General features: G+C 44.8%; 3 protein-coding genes across 4 annotated transcripts in view; 1 reads left to right on the top strand and 2 right to left on the bottom strand.

The window, feature by feature from the left end:
• Positions 1 to 2,571, bottom strand: part of riok3 (RIO kinase 3 (yeast)) — a 5,745-nt gene extending 3,174 nt beyond the window's left edge. Inside the window, exons 1-4 of the mRNA XM_087846635.1 lie at positions 2,228 to 2,571; positions 592 to 707; positions 333 to 475; positions 113 to 220 (exon numbers count right to left, since the gene is read on the bottom strand). Of these exons, the coding sequence (XP_087702761.1) occupies positions 113 to 220; positions 333 to 475; positions 592 to 707; positions 2,228 to 2,263 (403 nt within the window). The 5' untranslated portion in view covers positions 2,264 to 2,571. The remainder of the gene's footprint in view (positions 1 to 112; positions 221 to 332; positions 476 to 591; positions 708 to 2,227) is intronic.
• A 2,200-nt stretch (positions 2,572 to 4,771) lies between these two features.
• Positions 4,772 to 15,549, top strand: LOC102793628 (clavesin-1-like). The gene is made up of 8 exons (XM_087846634.1): positions 4,772 to 5,071; positions 6,380 to 7,025; positions 8,462 to 8,632; positions 9,020 to 9,138; positions 10,903 to 11,077; positions 11,164 to 11,274; positions 11,362 to 11,585; positions 13,217 to 15,549. Exons 2-8 carry the CDS (start codon positions 6,924 to 6,926, stop codon positions 13,293 to 13,295), a joined length of 981 nt encoding a protein of 326 aa, XP_087702760.1. The 5' UTR covers positions 4,772 to 5,071; positions 6,380 to 6,923; the 3' UTR covers positions 13,296 to 15,549.
• A 230-nt stretch (positions 15,550 to 15,779) lies between these two features.
• unm_hu7910 (un-named hu7910) overlaps positions 15,780 to 21,559 on the bottom strand; it is a 44,805-nt gene continuing 39,025 nt past the window's right edge. For both annotated transcript variants that reach the window (XM_087846633.1, XM_087846632.1), the window contains 10 exons: positions 21,175 to 21,261; positions 20,950 to 21,100; positions 20,512 to 20,648; positions 20,313 to 20,411; positions 19,856 to 19,945; positions 18,303 to 18,440; positions 18,085 to 18,220; positions 17,807 to 17,898; positions 17,108 to 17,241; positions 15,780 to 16,491 (listed from right to left, as the gene is read on the bottom strand). In XM_087846633.1, coding sequence (XP_087702759.1) covers positions 16,341 to 16,491; positions 17,108 to 17,241; positions 17,807 to 17,898; positions 18,085 to 18,220; positions 18,303 to 18,440; positions 19,856 to 19,945; positions 20,313 to 20,411; positions 20,512 to 20,648; positions 20,950 to 21,100; positions 21,175 to 21,261 — 1,215 coding nt within the window. In that variant the 3' untranslated portion in view covers positions 15,780 to 16,340. The remainder of the gene's footprint in view (positions 16,492 to 17,107; positions 17,242 to 17,806; positions 17,899 to 18,084; positions 18,221 to 18,302; positions 18,441 to 19,855; positions 19,946 to 20,312; positions 20,412 to 20,511; positions 20,649 to 20,949; positions 21,101 to 21,174; positions 21,262 to 21,559) is intronic.

Raw genomic sequence — 21,559 nt, 5'->3', positions numbered from 1 at the left:
AAAGGATGTTGGTGAAGTTGAGACAGAGTGTAATGAAGCTCAGCGACTGACGAGTCAGGCCGCCGTTTCTGTTATTTTGCCCGCCCCTGCTGGCGTCCTGCTGGCGTCCTACCGGCTCTGTAGGGGTCGTGTCTCGTGTCCTGCCAGTCGACCTCGTCCTCGGAGCTGTCGCTGTCGTCGTACGGATGGACCATGCGGTAGTTCTCGAAGGAGATGGACACTAAAACAGAAACGTGTCACACTTTGAATTCAACTTTATTAACCGCCGTTTACAGACACGCCAACCGTGGCGCCTTCAGAACTTCACGTAACCCCGAAGCTTTCCGAATCACCTTTGCTGTCCCCGTTGAACTTCTTCTCCTCGCGCCGCAGCTGGTCGTCGAACTCGCGGTCGAACTGCATCTGCAGCATCTGGGCGAGCATCAGGTCGCTGGCGGTGTCGTTGGCGTCGTCGGGCAGCAGCTCGGCTGCAGGACTGACAGACAGACGCGTTACCACCTGAAACCTTTAAAAGCTCTTGATTTACTGACGAGAGGAACGTTTGACGTTAACAGGACGGAAACTTTTAGAAGCTTAAACAGGAACTCTTACTCAGAGAGCGCCGGGAAGACGGCGTTCTCCTCGTCCAGCTGCTTCGCCAGCTGTTCGCTCATCACCTCAGAGAGAGAGCAGGCTGGAGCCGCCGGGGCCGCCGAACCCCACGGGCTCTGACAATGACAACAAATAGACACATGATTACTCCTCCTCACATGAGTAATCAGAGTACTTGGATCATGTTACTGAGGTTACGATGACCTCAGGTTTCTTTGATTTTCACAACAACAAACAAACAGTTTTAGACTAATTCACTGTTTATATTTAATGTCACATATGTTTAAATGTATATTTATTGTTTTTACAAACTTTGTTTTATACATTTTATTATTTTATTTATGTTTATGTGAGGTTTGATTTTTTGCATCATATCCATATATTATTTTAGTTTCTATATTATTTTCTGGAATGTTTGTTATTAATTATTTGGTCAAAAAATAGTCCAAAAATCCCCCAAAATGTCCTGATTTACTCTACAGACGTCCCTCAAACTCAGAATATCTTAATGACAAAAACTATCTGAGTCTCTGAGAACTGCAAATATATTTTTCTCCTGACAAATTATCAGAAAGAAAAACAGAAGATAAGAAAAAACTGGTGAAGTTAGTCAGAGCTTGTTTTACCCAATGAGCTGAAGTTTAAACTGAATCGAGATTTTAGTGTTTTTTAAATGTTCATTTTTCACAGATGTTTCTTATTTCGATGAGTCTGCCTTCAGTGGAGCCTCCTGAGCTCGTGTTTGCTCTGCGTTATTATAAAGCTGCTCAGTAAACAGGTGAGTCTGGAGCTACAGGTGGGGCGTGACATCACTGACAGTGGGTGAGTCACCAGGCACAGAAACGAGAGAGGAACATGTTCAGACATGTCTGAAGCACAGCTGGTTGTTATTTACAGTCTGGGGCAGGAGTGTTAAACATAAGGCCCGGAGTCCACAAATGGCCCGACAGAGGCTCCACTCTGGTCCACCGGACTTTGGCAAATATGGAGGGCAGAAATTTTGGACTTTTAACTGTATTTCCTGAAGTTTCACCGTTTCCCTCACTGACTCAGACCCCGCCCCCCTATCTCATGAGCAGTGACTACAGCAGAGTAATTATGTTATAGACGAATAACTACACTTCCTGTTTTCAGTCTGTTTTACTTACAGTAAAACAAACACTTTGTTTCTGATCACAGGACAGCCTCCACAGCTCCCTCTGTGACGTCACTATGTTATAGTTGAAGCTGACGAAGGAAAACTGAGATGTTACAGCTGAAACTCTCCGGACTCAATGTGAAGCTAAACCTTTGGCTCATGAAACGTTTCCGGGATAAACAGGTGGAACCTGGAGGTGTCATCACAGAGGCTGTCCCGGCCCGGCCCGGTCCAGTCCGGGTCAAACCGGCCAGCCTGTGGTCTGAGCTGAAGCATCGGTGAGCTCATCTCCTGCTTTAACCACCAGCTGACAGGCTGTTATCTAAAATAACACACAGCTCGGTGCTAACCCGGTGCCGCCCGTGTTATCTGCAACCCGACTCCTTTAAAGGAAACAGCCGCCATGGTGGCACTGGGAGCGGCTAACAGCAGCCGCGGCCGCTCCCTGAAGTCTAACCGATAACCGCAGCAGGAGAGCCGGGCAGAGGAGGGACCTACCTTCGGTGTCTGCGCTGTGACTCCTGATTGATCCATGATAATGACGACGATGATGATTATAGATCGATTCTCTCCTCGGAGGGTGAATGGTGGCTAGCTGCTGAGCTAACGTTAGCTTTGAAACTTCCAGAAAGTAAGGTGAATAAAAAGCTTCACGCGCTGTGACACCTGAGCCAAACTGTGCTGGACACTTCCGGAACCGCGACAGAAATAATTTACGAGCCGGAAACAGAAGATTTTTTTAATAAACCAACGGCTGTAAGGAGGCAGAAGAGACCGCACAGAGGAGCTTCACAGAGCAGTTGACCCTTAGCACGACAGGAAGAACGTCACTGTTCAACTAAGACTACTGCCCGCCTTCATAATAAAAGCCTCCCACTTTTAAATCAATACGTTTCCAGAACTAAAATCTTCTGAAATCCAAATTTCTGCATCTTTAATGTCAATATTTAGATGTTTTCTTCCATTCCATTGATTTAAAATCGCCTGGTGTTCAAAAAGTCACAAAATCTGAAAAAATACGTATAAGCATCAATTTATTTAAAAAGTAACACAAATCAAGCTTCTTTCCATTAATGTATTATTTTCTCCATATATTCTACTTTTAATATGTTCTTTTCTTTTTCATTCTTTCATTTATTATATGATAATAAAATAAAAGACAAATAAATGATTTAGCCTCAATAGCCAGAAATGTAACCACCGTTTACCATCACCTAGCAGATATCACATCCAACCCAGTAATCTTATCCCAGGCAAACTGGGTAAACTGGTGCCCGGACGTGTGCCCGGAGCAGACCCGGGACACCCTGGACAGATTCCCTCTCTCAGCTGGGCTGGAAACGCATCAGTGCCCCCCTGAATGAACCGCGTATTAAAAAGAAATCAGTAAAAAGACGATTAAAGGTGAAACTTTTTAGAATATAATAAAAAAAAATGTTAACAATCAAGCAGCTAAATCAGTTACAACGATTATTAATATTTATATTGAACATTATATATTAGCACGTGTGTGGTGTGAAAGGTGAAATTTTCGATGTGAAATAAAAATAAAAAATGACGTATTTGAAAGCTTCATCATCTCTGCGCGTTCCGCATGCGCGTTCAGCCTGTGCGGCTGCGCGCACGACCTACAATCTGTCCAGGTTGACTCGCGAACGCGCTTCGCTGTCACAGGTGTGTAAAGTCACGCGGTGTTTACGTTAACAAAACCGGAAGCCGTCCAAGTGGGACTTAAAAATAAAAGCATAAAAAGAAAATAAATCAGAAAATTGGATAAAATAATCGTTTTTATTTGTTGCAGGAAAGATAATTGTTTGATTGATTGATTGAATCTTTATTTTGAACATGTTGAAAAAGTACAACAACATTTTAGAATTTTTAGAAAACAGTTTTAGAATATTGTCAGGAAGCAGGTTATTTATTGCTTTATATATAATGTGTGCAGTGAGAAAATGAACCAGATCTGTGAATGTTAGAGTTGTTGATTTTAAGAATAGTGGATTTGTATGATCTCTGTAACCAGTTTTATGGATTATCCCTTTTTTGTAATAGAAAAATTGATGATAGTGAACAAGTAAACCTCTGCACAGTAATGCAAATACGGTGCAATCAGGGGACAATAACGTGGAGTGATTTGTGGTCCAGAATGTGTTTTACTCAAGATTGAGACACTTCTTGAAATTTTGTTATGTATATGTTTTATATGAGACTTCCAGTTTAATTTATCATCTATAATCACACCAAGAAACTTAAGAACTCTTTCAATTTCCACACCATCTATATGAATCTGCACTTGTACATTTCTAAGGGAATTCCCAAATAAGACTATTTTAGTTTTACTTAGATTTAGCGATATTTTGTCTCTGTTAAACCATTTATTAAAATTTTGTACATTTCTGAAGTAACTGTATCCAGCAGCTGCTTTAGTTTCCCCCAGAACAAAAAATATTTGTGTTGCCTGCAAATAATACTCATTTTGATATATCAGATGCTGTAATATAGTTGTTTAGAGCAGCACTGAAGCCCTCATGTAAGTAATTCCACCTTTGAAGAATTTGAAGCTCTGTGGCCAGTATGGGGCTTAAACCCATGATGCGCTAACCAGCTGAGCTAATTGGCAAACAAAACAAACGGCTCAATGAAGCACCTTTCCTCCACAATCAGAGAAAAGAAGGTTCAAGCTGTGAAGCTGGTGTCATCAGCAACAACATGCTAAGCTAAGCTGACTGCCCAAAGCACGGGTCCTCTTCAGCTGCTGAGAGTTTAGAGCTAATTCCTGCAGTTCCTGTGATGTCCACCAGAGGCTGCAGCGATGAGCCAAACACCAAAGACTGGCGTGTTAAATGTGACACTGAGGAGTCAGTCAGTCCACATGATGCACACAATGGCCAGTTTGGCCTAACCTAATACTCTGACGTTGAGAGTGAGGTGGCGGGGCCAGATTAGAGGGTTCACAGATGAAGGTCATCAGCGCAGGTTTGAAACGCTTCACTTCACGGTCAGTGAGTTTTATTTTGAAAGTGCTGACCGGAAGCGGTGCTGTTCATGACTGAGGAATGACAGTGTGGGAGCATCCTGACGTCTTCTGTCGGAGCACAAAGTGGAAACGCACCTCCTCCTCCTCCTCCTCTTCCTCCTCATGATGCACGAGCACGCGCTCCATCCTCTCAGAGCCGTTTGATTTCATGTCGGTTTGTTTCCGGTTGGGCTCTAACGGAGATCTCTTTTGTCCGATGGCCTCCTCCTCCTCCTCCATCCTCAGCATCAGCACCACCGCCGGAGGGCCGTCGGGCCAGTCAGGACGGCCGGGATTGAACCAGCAGCAGCTCTGCCGGAAGCTCTGTGAGTAATTCCCTTTAAAATGCGGGTGAGCGCGTCCTCTGGGATGTTTCAGGTTTCCACCTGCAGCCCGAGCACGCGGAGGGTCACTTTGAGCCTGAGCACGAGCCTCAAACATCAGGAAACTGCTGCAGATGTGCCAGATGTTCCAGCAGCCTCTGGCAGCTCCTGGCTTCACGTTAGGACCACAGACTGCGCGCCTGACGCGATTAATGCCGCGGCAGATGGAGACAGCTGGGTGGAGAGGGGGTGGAGGGTCTACGGGTCATTGCAGGCAGCAACCCCCCCGTGAAATTAGAAATAAAGAAAAGAAGGAAACAGGGCGCAAAACAGGAAAAAATAAGACGATAAAAAAAATACAGAAAACCAAACTGTAATAAAAATAATAATAAAAATAATTTTTACAAAAATGTGGAGACATTTGGAGACAAAGAAACTGCATGAAATAAAATAAAAATCTAAAAAATATGTCGAGATAAAGACGCTACAATAAAAATAAGAATGAAAAAAATAAAATGAAAACTTGTAATAAATAAATAAAAACTGCACTTTAAGGAACTGAGTCCGAGGTAATAATAATAATAATAAAGCATGAAATTCAAAATAGAAGCTAAATACACCAAAAGAATCAAGAAAATGTAAAAAATTAAAATCAGAAACATATTTTGTAAAAATATAAAAAAATCATCGAGACAAAGAATTATCAGATAATAATAATAATAATAAATGCTGCAGCCCATAAAATAATGAATGAAAGCTGAAATATTTCCAATAAAATGGTGAACTGGAATTTCTTTGATATAAACTCTTGATTATTTCAGTTTTTAAAGGCTCGTCTGCAGTGAACAAACAGGAAGTTCATGTTTGATGTGTAATTTTAAAAAGGAGCTCTCCTACGGCAGCGAACTGTGGGGGTGGGTGAACTGTGGGGGTGTGTGGGCTGGTGAAACACTTATCTGTGGGTAAGCCCACTGCAGCCCACAGTAAACCCACATTTATCCGGTAAGCCCTGAAACTTGAGCCATGATCTCACAGAGAGGCAGTGAAGGGTGTTTTCTTCTGTAGCACCGCAAGTCTCTCTGCATCCAGCAGTCGCCATCTGCTGGCCACCAGCAGAAATGCAGCCTGACTTTGTAGCTCTGTGCGTCCATGTGTTTGGTACCATTTTCACTACGTCTGAGCTCTAGTTTAGACGTACTGAAGCCTCCACCGCCTGTGTGTAGGAGGTGGTGGAGGAACAAGCCCTCGGTTGTGTGCAGAACTCTGATCTTCAGTGACTTTCATGTCCTCTCCATCTGTCCCCTCTCCCAGGCTGAGGACGCCCGACTGACCTGTCCATCTTTACCGAGTGCAGAACAGCAGGACCTTTCGTCGCAAGTGGCTTCGCCATGACAGAGCAGAGATTCAGCGACATGACCGGATGAAACCTGAAAGAACCACGATGGAGAGCAGGAGGAGGCGGGATGTCGACAGGAAGGAGAATTAGGACGGAAACAGCAGCAAAATCCAAAAGCTGGTGTTTTCTTCTTCTGCCCAAAGGTTAGAGGACTTTCTGGACTTTGAGGACATTCAGCTTCCCGAGAGCCGACGATGTAAAAGAAGACAGCGGTGATGATTGTCCCTCTATAAGCTGCAGATTGTGCAACACACACGATTGTCTTACAGGAAAGGATCAAAGAGTTCCTCGTCCTTTAGCTGAAATCTGACATCACGCATCACAAACGCACAGCAAACACGATTGTGTTACTGATACAAAGGGCACACGAACATCCTGCAGGTGTTACTCTTTAAAACTGGACTGAAGGAAGTGCTCAAACCATTTAGGGCATCGGGAGTAGAGTCAGAGGGAGACGCCATGATGTCTCACCTGCACGCCGGCCTGAGCTCGGAGACGATGGAGAAAGCTCGGCTGGAGCTGAACGAGAACCCGGACACTCTGCACCAGGACATCCAGCAGGTACACGGCTGCACCACACAGCTGAGGTCTGCAGAGTCAGACGAACCTCAGGCGATGCTGTATCTGCAAACTTCCACCACACTCCTCCATCACTCACACAGGCGTAGAGACCAGCTGGTGACCCCCAGCAACCACTGGTTGCTAGGGAAGAGTTTTCCCAACCAGCTCCAAGTAGATGCACGAGGTTTCTCTGTTCTCGCTGCACTAAACTAAATTTACTCTTTACTAAAAAACAGTAAATTTCAAATTCTTTTCAATCTAGTCGCAGGGTAAGGTAAAGGTCAATTGCATTGTTCTAAATCACAGGTGTCAAACTCCAGGCCTCGAGGGCCAGTGTCCTGCAGGTTTTAGGTGTGTCCTTGATCCAACACAGCTGATTTAAATGGATAAATTACCTCCTCAACATGTTTTGAAGTTCTCCAGAAACCTGGTAATGAGCTAATCATGTGATTCAGGTGTGTTGACCCAGGGTGAGATCTAAAACCTGCAGGACACCGGCCCTCGAGGCCTGGAGTTCGACACCCTCGTTCTAAATACTAGAGAAAAGATCTGAGATATTCCACAGAGAGTGTCCACTTGTGGATACATTTTGCAGAACTACCTTTCACTGTGAGTGAGATCTTCTCTACCCTCCAGAACGTCTGGACAGCATTTAGGCATTTTGATGCAGATGGAGGAGATTTCCAAAGAAGTCAAATACAGTGTTTAGCAAGAAGGGAACAAAAAGACAAGATCTCAGTTTGCTGGGAGTCATTTAAGAGGGTCTTTGGAACTCCAAATATGGCAATCAGAGGGTCTTTGGAACTCCAAATATGGCAATCAGAGGGTCTTTGGAACTCCAAATATGGCAATCAGAGGGTCTTTGGAACTCCAAATATGGAGGGTCTTCTTGGATCTAAATTCCAAAAACCCTGAAAGTACGGAAAAGAAATCAAAATGTGTTCAAACTTGGACAGAAGAAAAACACACGGCTGAGGTTGCAAGAGGAGGTGTGACATCGGTTCATTGGTCTATGATGGAAGAAAATGTTAGATAAACGGGAGAAATGGACTCTGTTCATTAATTTAAACTGTATAAGCTGCAGCACATGGTGAACTTGAACGTGTGATGAGATTCACTTTATCCCACCACGATTCAAACAGTTCAACATCTAATTTTGTCCTGATTTTACCTGATGAATCAGATTAGAGGAAATTTAAATGTTTCTAAGGTCAAGACGTTTTATGAGGACTTTAAAAAAACGTCAAATTTATGACTGAAGTTTAAAACTTTGTGACCAAAAATAAGTCAAAGAATGAATGAAGCATGATGACGATGAAATTAATATCATTCATAAACAAACGTCCTTAAGTCATGTGATCAGTGTCTCTGCTGCCTGTTATTGACGAGTAACGAGTTTTATTAAACCAGTCTGACTTCCTGTCTGTCCGTTAAAGGTTCGGGACATGATCGTGACGAGGCCGGACATCGGGTTCCTGCGGACGGACGACGACTTCATCCTTCGCTTCCTCCGAGCCAGAAAGTTCGACCAGATGGAAACCTTCAGGCTGCTGGCCCAGTACTTCCAGTTCAGACAGCAGAACCTCGACATGTTCCAGAGCTTCAAGGTCCGATTCTGTGTTTTCAACAACGAGCCATCAGCTGTGTGTTTCAGGAGTGTCTGCTGTGTGTCCCTGACCAGAGGAATCTGTGTCCTTTGGTTTGGATGCGTTGGTGCTGTTCATATTCCGTGTTGCATCCTTCCCACATCTCTGACGGTCGCTCCTCATGTCCACAGAAATATTCACTCGCTGATGAGCAGAGAGAGGCGTTCTTGGTCTTATTCCTGCAAGTCTGCAGCAGCTGCTCCTCACTCCGTAACTTTAACAAAGAATAAGGGAGCCGATTCCCAGCATGTGGGGGCTGCTTTGGTCTGTGATGTGTGCGATGGGAATGTTGCTGAAGTGAAACACCGACGCTTGGCTGCTCTAACACGTGCGCACGTTTGTTGTCAGGTGGATGACCCGGGCATTAAGCGAGCGCTGATGGACGGATTCCCGGGCGTGCTGGAGACTCCGGATCAGCACGGTCGGAAAATCCTCATCCTGTTTGCTTCCAACTGGGACCAGAGCAGGTGAAACACACACACACACTGATAAATATATTGTGTCACAGCAGAGCTGATTTGAAACAGTAACTGTGTGAATAACGAGTTTAACGTGATTTCTGATCGTCACAGTGTCGTGATTCATTTCACAGGATGTGATGTTTAATTCCTGAGTGCTTCCCTCTGACCTGGGCTGGTTTTTGTTTCCTGTGAAACTCGAGGATTTTGTCTCGTTCATTTTCAAAAAAACACCTTTTAAAACATTCCTGAAACCTGTGCTGGTTTTCTCCCAGTTTATTGGTCCAACAATTCCTTAAATTCAGCAGGAAGTTACATCAGCCTACTTGCAGGTTAACAGGAGAAACCACCTGCCTCCACGTTGCTGGAACACCTTCATTTAAACCACAGGTATCGAACTCCAGGCCTCGAGGGCCGGTGTCCCTGCAGGTCTTAGATGTGTCCAACACAGCTGATTTAAAGGCTAAATGACTCCTCAACATGTCTTGAAGTTCTCCAGAGGCCTGCTAATGAACTAATCATGTGATTCAGGTGTGCTGACCCAGGGTGAGATCTGAAACCTGCAGGACACCGGCCCTCGAGGCCTGGAGTTGGACACCCCTGATTTAAACTCTTCACTGAAAGCCAAAAACAAGCGTCTATCCCGTCTCTGCACCGTGATAATGACGCTGCAGCTCTCCAAGGAGAAGCTCGTTGGATTGAAGACAAACAATGGTAGCACGCGATAAAGCAAATACACTGTTTTTAGATTCTGCAAAATTACTATTAAACTTTTTAGTCATCTGTTTTTATTAACCTTCTAGGACCTGGCATCACATTTTGGGTTATTTAGACCAAAATACTCAATTTTTCTCTACAAGCGCCTGATATCCACTTACGAGGACGTTATACTGCTACTGTTCAATTTTAAACAAATATCCTCATGTGGCTCTGATTTTTCTTAAAGACAGAAATAAGGTAAATAAATAAATAAATCTGGTAATTCTTTGTTTTTACATTCATCAGGCCCCAATCAGTCCAAATATCAAAGAGAAATTAAAAATGCTGCTGTGGAAGAGTTCAGGTCTTAGGAGGTTAAACCTGCAGGGTTTTGCATTTCAAACACATTTGGAAAAACAGCGACCTGTAGAAAAACCTTTGCCAGCTTCCAAGAGAACAATTGAAGCAACCACCAATGAGAGAGCACCGTGCTGTTGACATGTGACTTGGTAGCGAGTAGCCGTCAGGTACAAAGTGACGGACAGCGCGGTCGAGTTGCAGCACTGCATTAAATATTCATTACATCGATTTGTATAAATCACCTGATTGTTGAATGTTGGACCTTCGGTGCATCGTGAAGGGCTCTGCAGGATGAGGTAAAGATCCGACAGTGCTCAGCACGCCGGCGCCGAAACTGAATCTAAATGAAAATCCTTCGTCTGCACAGCTTCACGCTGACGTCAAACCTGACAGAAGCTGATGTCAAAGTTTTGTTTCGAAGGTGCAAACACGATGAAAAAAGCTCACGTTTGCAGCCTCTCTCTCCAGGTAGACTGTTTTGGTTTTCAAAATAAAAGCAGTGACTGTAAATCTTTGCTTCAAAGCGAGGCCCAGACTCGCCGTGATGGACGTGCGCGCCCACACACGCTCAGCCGTCACCGCATTGATCCAAAACACAAAGAGGCGAATCATGAGTCACTGCTCCAACTAAAACAGGAGCTGTGGTTAAAGGCCGTCACGCTCGCCGCAGCCATCGATCAGCTGCTGATTAACACCCACGCCTCCCTCTGACAGGAACTCCTTCACTGACATCCTGCGGGCCATCCTGCTCTCTCTGGAGGTCCTGATAGAAAACCCGGAGCTCCAGATCAACGGCTTCATCCTCATCATCGACTGGAGCAACTTCTCCTTCAAACAGGCCTCCAAGCTCACGCCCAACATCCTCAAACTGGCCATCGAAGGCCTCCAGGTAGCCCCGCCCCCATCCTCTTCTCTGTCTGCGAGGTTCACGTTGAAGACGATGTGAAACGACCTGCTCTGCTCTCCTTTCCTCAGGACAGTTTCCCGGCTCGCTTCGGAGGAATCCATTTTGTGAATCAGCCCTGGTACATTCACGCCATGTACACCATCATCAAGCCGTTCCTCAAAGACAAGACCAGGAAGAGGGTGAGCTGGACTTCCTGCGCCTGTTATTCTGACACTAATGTCAGACGTGATGAGGTTAACCTTCTCGCCTCTGCTCACTCTCCTCAGATCTTCCTCCACGGCAACAACCTGAACTCGCTCCACCAGCTCCTCCATCCCGAGTGTTTGCCGTCCGAGTTTGGCGGGACGCTGCCGCCGTACGATATGGGCATCTGGGCGCGAACGCTGCTGGGACCCGACTACAACGACGAGACCGAGTACACGCTCACCTACGACGCCCTGCACGTCAGGGAGAACTGTGGAGGAGGAGGAGACAAGGACATGATGAAGAGGTGAGGATGAAACATTTACAAAACCTGAACAACAGGAAAACACAAATGTGACCACACATCCTACACAAGGCTGACTCACTACACATCTAAGATCTGACGCGTCACAACATGAAGTAAAACTCACAGAAACTAGAAACTGTTACAGTTCAAAGTAGGTCTGATACTTTTATTCTGAAATTCTCGTGAAATGTTTCTTAGCTCGGTGTTTTTAAACAGATAAACCCGTAGAAAGGTGCGCGCCCCGCCCCCAAACCCTCGCCATCGATGGGTCACACGGCCTCATTTTAAATCTAAAAAGCTTCTGCAGCTCACCCAAGGCTTAAACCTGCTGCCATCTTAACAAGCTGCTTCATCCACAGAGTGTAAATACACAGCGCTGTGAAGCTAACTGCCCCCAACACTAATAACTGGGTGCTCCGCCCACGAGGAGCTGCAACCAAGCAGCTACAGCACTGTAGCTGTGAATTATACATATATGTTATCCACAGTGGTTGTGAATTGGTGCTAGATATATATATATATATATATATATACTCGTATCGATATTGAACCGTTCGATACAGTGCTTTCGGTTCGGTACGCATATGTATCGAACAATACAACATTTTTTATTTATTTTATCAACTTTCCTTCTGACGGTGCTGTCTGTGTTGAGCGCTCAGTGGATCTGCGCTCGACAGTGCAGCCTAGGCGGAGTAGTCGAACACAGATTCACTGAGCGCAGGGCAAGCTAGCAAGACAGAAGTTAAGCTCGTTGCAACATGGCAAATTGAACCTCCCCCACCCTCATTCAGATCTGGCCTTTGGAACTATTTTGGTCTTCATGTGAAGTATGACCCTGAAGGTAAGCGCGTCATGGACTAAAGTAAAACAGTATGTTGGATGTGCCAGCAATGCTCAATTACATTGGTGGGAACTAGTGTGTTAGCGCAGTTAGCTCGTTAACGTGTTGGCCGTCCAGCCCCACCCACGGGGCGATCCGCGGTAGCTCGTTAACGGAGATTTGCCGTGTTGTGGCATTAACGTCATTTCAGATTAACGCTGACAGCACTAGTGGGAACACAACGAATATGACTGCACATTTACTCCGACATCATCCTAGTGCAAAGACAAGTGGAAGCAGACAAAAACAACAAGCACGCATACAAACGTTACCGAGTCATTTAGACAGCCGTTAGCACATGATTCTCCTTATGGGGACCTGATATGTTTAATATGCTGCTGAGAATATAGCCCAGAAGAAGCGTATAGTAGAGCTTTTATTTTGGAAAGAGACATTTCTCTGTAATAAACTCTCTTTTCCAAAGATGAGTGATTCCTCCATCAGATAGATTTATTTTTTTATTACTTTGTTGTTTCAGTAACATTAAATTTAAAAACTGTACTTTTGAGTTAAAATATATATTTATAATTTTAATAAATGACAAATTAAAAAGGCATGAACATTTTTTTGTATCAAAAAAATATCGAACCGTGAATTTTGTGTATCGTTGCAGCCCTAATACACACAGACACACACATATATATATCCATACAGTCTGTATTCTGTTAGCTTGCTGAATCAGTGGGATGTCCATCTTTCATATACAGTCTGTGTGCTGTTCATCTCATGGGAGGAGTTTGTGTTTCAGGTCTCAGTCGGCGGTGGAACCAGGAACTCTGCGACAGACGGACAGAGAGACCAGCACACCGCTACTGGCCCTGGACTGAACACACGTACACACACAACGTCCATGTTAACACACACACACACACACACACACACACACACACACACACACACACACACACTCAGGACCAGCTGTGGATTAAGCTGGTGTTTTGTCCTCCCGTCCTGTTGATCTGAACTCTGACAGTGAACTTCCTGAACAGCGCACACACACACACACACACACACACACACACACACACACACACACACACACTCTGACCTGTCTCTGAGCCGTCTAATGCCTCTCAGCTGAGCCTCTCTCCAGCCAGCAGTATCTGTCCTGATGTTCACAACAACAAACAGCAGCAACACAAACACACAAATCAAACGTGTGTGTGTGTGTGTGTGTCGTCGCCTGTTGTGCACCAGCGGCGTGCGTTTATCTCATGACTTCAGATACGCGACAGGATGAAGTTTCTGTGAGTCAGAAACAAACAAACAAAAAGGGCCAAATGTGACGGAGTTGAAACTTTATGTAAAACCTCACAACGACGTTGCCATGGAGAAACAGTTACAATCAAATTTAGATTGAAGAGGGTTGCACCAACAAGGTTCATTTAAACAGACAACATTAAATCCAATCCTTCTGTTGTTAGTTTCCTCACAAAGAAAACTACTGTTCCCATTTTGCTTCCAGGGATAAAAACAGGAAGTACAAGGTTGCCATGGAATCAGTCCAATAGCTGAATTCAGTATTAGCAGCTACTGTTTGCAGTGTGTGCATAAATGTGCAGGTAGCTGTTGCTGGGTTACTGCGACACCGAAGGAAACTTAAAATCGTGCTTATTTTCAATGAAGTTCTGCAGACAGTTATTTTGTTTTGGTCGTTTATCCAAAAAGCCAAACATCGTCGTAGCGATATGTGAGTCACGCTGAAGCTGCTTCACGTCTGTGTTTCATCGAGTCATAACTCGAAAAGCTTTTTATGAGCAATAATGCACATTTGTGCAAGTTGATTAAATTAGCGCCGTTATATCTGGATTTTTCTGGGATTTCATAAAATAAAAGCAAATATACTTTATAATTCACATGTCAGTGTTTCTATCACTGAACAGATCTGCGACGCGTCTGAGTAACAGTGGAGATAAAAACGAAAATATGAGACAATTTTAAATGTTTTAGATCACATTAAATTATATTTAGCACATAAGATATTTTTGTAGCGTAGCTATTAAATGTATTGTTAAGCTTACACCCACCCATTTGTTACTGCTGCAGTAAATTAAACAACTCGAAATCTTTAATAATATCAAGAATAAAATAAAGATGTTTTAATAACATAATAATTGAACATCTCGGGTTTATTTTTGACATCACAGCACGTCTGAATCTTTAAGAAAAAGCCCAAAAACGGAGCAAAAAGACACCAAGTACTAAATCCATGGCGTGGAGACAGATACCAGTTCAGATGTCTGCAATGCAGAGCGCGCTCTGCTGCCCCCCAGTGGTCAAACTGCAGTAAAAGCTGCTTTAAAGAAACATTTTGAATAAATGTAAACGCGAGTCTGTGTTGAAAGGAAATCCTTTTTGGTGAAACCCAACCTTCAAACCTCTGAATGTGAAAATAAACTTTTAGTTTTTATGATCTGTATCTGAATATGAATGAAAACTGTTTAGTTTGAGCCAAATCTTTCTGCAGCTTTGGGAAAATCTCCGTAGGAAAGTAAGTGCAGGCGGGAACGTTCCCGCTACTCAGCCAGCGAGGCTGGCGTAAAGGAGACTTCACTTTGGTAGAATAGTTTCACCTATTTCCACCCACTTTGCACAGGCATTTCAAAATAAAAGCTCTGGATCACATGCATGGAATGATTTTGCTGTGGAGAAACCACAGGATGCCAAACTCTCACCTTTAACCTCTCCTGCAGTGAAGGAAAAGATTGTTTGTTGTTTTTTAATCTAATGTATTTGAAGATTGTATATTATTATTAATATTATTGTTATTAGTATTATTGCACTGCAAAAAAGTGACGCACCGGGCTAAAATGTTATCCTGAGATTTTTGGATTCACTCCCTGCAGCAGAGACGATTCAGGTTTCAGTTTAACGTGCAGGTCGATGATTTTTCTCTGAACATACCGTCGAGTATTTGTAAAAAACACAACGGTGACTTTGTCAGATTTTTTTGCAGTGTGTACGATTCGTCATCAGGGCTACACTCGATCTCCACTCGACTCCAACGTAATGTATTTCCTTTCAATGAATGTAAAGAAGTAAACATTTACACCAAAACTGCTCAGTGTGCTTTATTTTGAAAGTGTGTCTTTTATTTTGAAGGGCCAACTGAATTACTTTTGGCTGTAAACCCGACTTTTTTGCTTCTTTAGTCATAATAAGGTATGTGACGTTTGTACGCCTGGCTAACGGGGCTGGAGAGCACAGCCTCCACAGCACGAGGAACCTTCAAACGCTTTCAGCGCCCGCCGTCGATCAGCTGAAGAACAAAGGAATGGAAGAAAGTGAGACGAACAAACAGAATCAGAGACTTGTTTATGTTTTTATTGTTTTTATTTTTAATACAAATATAAATCCTCTTCTGTGACACCCCGCGTGACCGTGTTATTGTGCAAAAGTGATGAAAGAGTGAAATTAAAAACCCGCCTGGATGGAAAATAAAATGCATAGTGGTCGAGCTAAAGTTAAGGCTTCACGCTGTTACTGAGCTGCTTTGAATCCACTCGACGGACGTTTTAGTGTTTAGCACACACACACACACACACACACACACTTTCATGTCTTTCTTCAGAGCAGAACGATCTGTAATGCCGCGGCGATCCGGTCCATTCCGGTTTAATCGAGTACCGTATGAGTTCAGTTTGATGGCAGTCAGTAGTATGACCCCGAACAACGACCATCCTTCAGGCTGATGTTTGGTCCTTCGACCGTCTTTAGTAGTTAACCACACGCGAGCGAACAGACACCTCAGCCCGGCTCACGCTCAGACTGTCAGTGTTTGCAGCTGTTTGAACCACAGAAGAAGAAGAAACCCCGCCTCCGTCCTCTCCTGCGATTCGCCCTCCCGCCGCCGCCTGCCGGTTCTGGCCGGTCTAAATCGGGCTCAGAGTCTGGCGCTGCTGCTGCGTTAGCTCCGGGTGCCACACGTCCACGATGAAGATGAGGCGGTAACTGTCGGCTTCCTGCCAAACCTCGTGCTCGAAGGAGTCGTCGAAGATGAGGACTTTACCTTCCTCCCACTCTCTGCGGACAAGGACGCAACAGAAGAGTTTCCTCAGCAAAACAGAAGGAAATGAGGCAAGGTGATGAGGAAATAAGAGAAAGAGGTGAAACTAGGAGATGAAATGAGGACAGATAAGGAAATAACAAGAAGCACAGGAAGGGGAGAAGGTTACAAGATAGAAAATAAGAAAAGGAAACAAAGAGGAAATAAAGAAGGAGACAAGTGGGGAGACATAGGGCGGAAGGAAGGAAGCAAGAGAGGACTCCACAAGGAGAAGAGACATGCAGAGAAGAAGAAAACACAAAAGGTAAGGAAAGGAAAAGGAAAAGGAAAGGAAAGGAAACGAGAAGGAAACAAAGAGAGGAAAGTAAAGATGACGAGACAAGAAAAGGAAACATAAAAGGTTGAATTGAGGGGAGAAAAAGAGAAACAGCAAGGAAAGGAAACAAGGAAAAGAGACAAGGTTAGAGGGGACAAAGAAGGAATTAGGTGACAAATCAAGGAGAGGAAAGGAGAGAAGGAGGCAAAACGAGTTGAGTAGGAAGACATGATGAAGGAAAAAAGGAAATGAAGAGAGCCGGAAAAGAGGTTGATGATGGAGGCGGAGGACGGGAGCGATGGAGGCGGGCGGCGTACCGCGTCTCGTTGGTGCAGCGGATCTTGCAGCCACGTTTGGGGATGACGAGGCCGAGGTGCATCCTCAGCCGGCAGTTGGTCGGCCCGGTGTGTGGCCACACGTGAGTGCCGGGCTGCATCACCGAGAACTTAATCTGCACGGAGACAGGAAGAGCGGATCAAACACGCCGAGTTGCCTCAGACCGGGACACGCCCCTTCCTTCGTCTTCACACCAAAAGCTTTTTATTCTACGGCGAGCCAACAGCGTCAAAATTCATCTCATTCGTTTTTCCCTGGTGTCTGCTGCTCTCTATCGCCCCCTGCTGTCTGTAAATGTCATCCTAAGCCCTGCCTGACCTTTATTAACACGGATGCACATAAGTGGTCGCAGGTGCGCATTCGCTGTCAAAATAAAAGCACCAGATAAGAAGTTGCAGCGCGTGTTTGCGTGCATGTAAAAGGCTGTTGTTGTCTGCTACAGTTGGATTTTCACGGCTCATTCTGCACCACATCTGTGCGCTCATCATCTGTTTGAAGCCAGCTCACCTATTCTGCAGCGAATGCGCACCTGCGGACCACTTATGTGCACCCGTGTTTGTTAAACCTACGAGAGGAACAAAAGCTGCACTTCCACCAATGACCACTTGGGGCTCCCACAGTGAGTCTGCCTGTTAAAATCCAAACTTTCCCGCAGAAATAACCGTGTTTGCAGCCTGTACCTGTCCTCGCTTGCAGCCCGTGGCTTCAGGGAACCTCTCCAGCAGTGCGCAGGTTTTCGGGACACCCTGACAGGCGTTTCCAACCTTTCTCCCTGAACGTGCACACAAAGGAGAAAAGATATTGTTGTAACACAGTAACACAGCTTTTAGTCACATCTAAAAACTGTAAAAAACATAAATGCCCTGATACCTCCCACAGACAGAAAAAGGGGACAGTTAACACCTGCAATAAGAGGCAGGACAACACCTGATTGGACTATAAAATATCTCCCGTGCACCTTGTTGCCAGAGCGTGTACTGGCCCCAGTCTCCTTTCTCCCTCAGGTTTTCCTCCTCGGGAACAAAGTGTCTGGTGTTTTGGTCCAACACAGCCAGCGCCTCGTCCCTGATGGTCTTCCAGTTCCTCTCCAACACCTGAACGCGGCACACAGACAATGTTCGACGTTTAAAACCTCGAAATCGCACACGTGAATGTTCTCGCAGCCCGGCAGCGCACCTTCACCAGGTCCGTGTATCCGGTGTCTTTGGCCGTCCACCAGGGCTGAGCCTTCAGGCCGTTCACGTTGTAGAGCGATCGCTGCCACAGCGACGCAAAGTGGCCCCGTTTGTGACCCAGTTCGTACCAGTCGTACGCCTGCAGACAGAGTTGAGGACAACACCACACTCAGTGAACGGTTAGAACGTGGTTCAAGCCTCATACTGGCCATGATGTGTAACTTTAAGCCTCACATAGCTTGTTAGCTCCTTCACTGGGTCTCGATTTAACCCTTTAAAACCGGTCAGAGCGGGCACGCTCCGTTTAGAGTAACTATTTTTAAATCCCAGTAGCTCTGCAACCACGTGAGCTAGCGCAATAATTGTTTTTGCATATGAAACCGGAGGAGTTGTACTTACATCTTATGCCATCAGCTTGTCCTCGGTCACAGTTTCCTTCCACATATAACTTTGCAAAAACTGCATAAAAAGCACTTGCAGCAACAAAAACATAATATTCCAGAAACACACTTTGCCGATCCAATCAGCTGTTCATAACACTTCCTGCGTCCATCAGCGTGAACTATCGCATGTCCGCCATGTCCTGCCCGAAACCGGAAGTGACGTCGTTTTGCGGAAATGTAGTTTTTTCCCATCAGGGCCTCATGAGCCTATACTGGTGTTTTTAAAAGTTATGTTTGACTTTATGACTTTCTGTGTGGTTTCTGGGATGCTTAGGACTCATATTGCACTGCTGGAAATAGTTTATTTTGATGCATATGCTGCTTTTTTGCAAATTTGCATTATAATATTTATTTTCGTTTTTCCTGCAGTGTATAAAAATTGGTGTATTTCAAAAATAAAACTATGAAGACACTCAAAATAAATTTCCTGTGGTGGGAAACTATTTTGTGCAACTTTTTTGTATTTACAGTTTTGAGGGATAAGCCTCTTAAATTTCTCTAACTAGAAATATATGTTAAAAAAACAAAAACAATTTTCAATTTTTTTGTAGTTTATTGCACTTTTTTGCAATGTATGTAATTACTATGCACTTAATGCAGACATATTATTAAAATTTAGGCTATAATGGTTGTATTGATGTATAGCAACTTGAAATGCTCCCAAAAATGGCTCCACAGCATGTAAACATATAATATAAGCTCTGGCGGACTTGGTTCTATGGTCGGTCTTAAAGGGTTAAAGAAAAGCTTTTTAAAAAAATGTATCTTATTGTTCAGACGCTGATTAAATACAGGAACATGTGGAGAAACTGGCTGCAGACACTGAGTCTTCATCTGGGCCACGTTAGCTCAGCTACGTCACTGACAAATGTGTTGGCCCAGAAACAGAGACCACGTTCTCACTGTGTGCTGCACCCTGAACAACAAGAGCAATAACATCATGACATCGTGATACTAATAACATGAAGGCCTCTGGTTACTGTGTTCACAAAGTTGGGTGTGAAGATGCGATCGCACACTTGTGTCATTAACACGGCTGCAGTGGCGTCCCTGTGAGGTTTGATGTGATTTTCTGAGCTATAACTGGCCTGTAAAGGCAGGTGTTACTCACGCTGTCGTCTCCGACCCTCTGCAGAGCGTCTCCGAGGTGGAAATAAAAGCGCCCGTCGTCGGTTCCCGGCTCACCTGACTCCAAGCCCTCCTGGAGAGAGAGGGGAAACGTGGGAGTGACGTTCAAATTCTGCACGATTCACATTTCTACGTGGTTGAGGCTTAGATGGCCATATTTAGGACATCCTTTCCTCTAAAGTTTGGCTATGTTTAGTGTGGACATCCAACTGTGAAACAGGAGATATATGACAGGAAACAAGGAAAGGCAGACTGTGTATATTTTAAAGTTTACATTCAGAACAGGAAACAGTTTTCTCTTGCCCATTTGTTTCTTGAATCTAGTATTTCATGAAGTAAATGTGGTTTCTTTGACAGTGTAACACAGTCCCCATCACGTCGGTGAGACAGACGCTGAAGGCCCCACATGTGCACACAAACAGGAAAATGTGTGTGCTTACTTTAAGGTACGGTATGCTCTCTGCAATCTTGTTTTCTGACTTCAGGATGAATCCGTAGTGAACTTTAGCGAAGCCGTTGTCAGGCGCGACTCCCAGAACCTTAGTGGACGGAGCATAGAGAACAGAGAGCCAATCAGAAACCAGAAACAAAAAACTGAAATAACTCGCGTGTGTGCTAAAGCTATTGCCATTCGCGCACCTCTTCGTAGATCTTCTTGGCCCCATTGTTGTCACCTAGCAACAGATAAGCGACGCCCAGGTCGTTCTTCAGGCCGATGTCTTCAGGAAAGAGCTGAACCAGCCTTTCCAAGGTCGCCAGAGATCCTCGCATCCGACCTGAGAATATAAGAGGAAGTCAGAATCTTGGAAAGGTAGCGTGGTGGGTTAGCTCTGGTTACCCTAAGGTCAAATGAAAACAGGAAGTGTACACGGCCACTCCACGGTCTCTGTGTTGACCAACGAGGGTGGATTTGTAGCTGTTAGCGAGTGTTAGCTCAGCTGGTTAGAGCGTGGCGCTAATACCACCAAGATCACGGGTTCCAGCCCCATACTGGCCACAGAGCCTTTAGATTATTTAGTAACTGCGCTCATATATGGATTGTTTCTACTACATTCGTGTTGCATTACTGTACGTTACCCAGGAACTGCTGCCTCTCAGCTCGTCTCTTCAGCGTGGCTCTCAGGAGGTCAGAGGTCACGTCAGGGAGCTCGGAGGCCTCCCTGTAGGTGTTGATGGCCCTCTGAAGCATGTCGTTACTGCGCAGCTTCTCGGCCATGTCGTCCTCCGCCTGCACACAGAACCGTGTTAATGTCGTGCGCCTGACGCGGCATCAGCTCGCCGTGATGCGGGACCATCGCATACCTGGGCTTTCCCGTAGCGAGCGCGGGGGCTCTGCGGGTACTGCTGCACCAGCCTCTCAAACGCTTTCAGCGCCTCGTCCGGCTTCCCCTGACAGAGGGACAGACACACTGATTACATCACAGACACGCGAATGTTTATTCCTGAGACGAATAAGAAAGTTACCGTTTTTGTTTGATCTGCGGCTCGTTAAACTGTTGCCTTTGTTTTGTTTTACTTCTTGCTACATTGTTGATACATTGTTGATACATTGTTGACACATTGTTGATACATTGTTGACACATTGTTGATACATTGTAGAGACATCAAATATATGGAGCAACATAGAATCATGCAGCAAAGAAACTGTCCTGTTGTGGAGTTTCTTGCCTTCTTAACGGAGGTTTGA

This window comes from Neolamprologus brichardi, chromosome 9 (assembly GCF_056152115.1).
Source record: "Neolamprologus brichardi isolate AB-2024 chromosome 9, ASM5615211v1, whole genome shotgun sequence".
In the NCBI taxonomy this organism is placed as follows: Eukaryota; Metazoa; Chordata; class Actinopteri; order Cichliformes; family Cichlidae; genus Neolamprologus; species Neolamprologus brichardi.
This window is presented reverse-complemented; position numbering and strand designations above follow the sequence as displayed.

Excerpts from the sequence above, each read along its gene's own strand:
- LOC102793628 (XM_087846634.1), top strand. The coding sequence starts at position 6,924 with ATGATGTCTCACCTGCACGCCGGCCTGAGCTCGGAGACGATGGAGAAA. Across the intron at positions 7,026-8,461 it reads TGCACCAGGACATCCAGCAG|GTTCGGGACATGATCGTGAC; the intron begins GTACACGGCTGC and ends TGTCCGTTAAAG. Across the intron at positions 11,586-13,216 it reads GACAAGGACATGATGAAGAG|GTCTCAGTCGGCGGTGGAAC; the intron begins GTGAGGATGAAA and ends TTTGTGTTTCAG.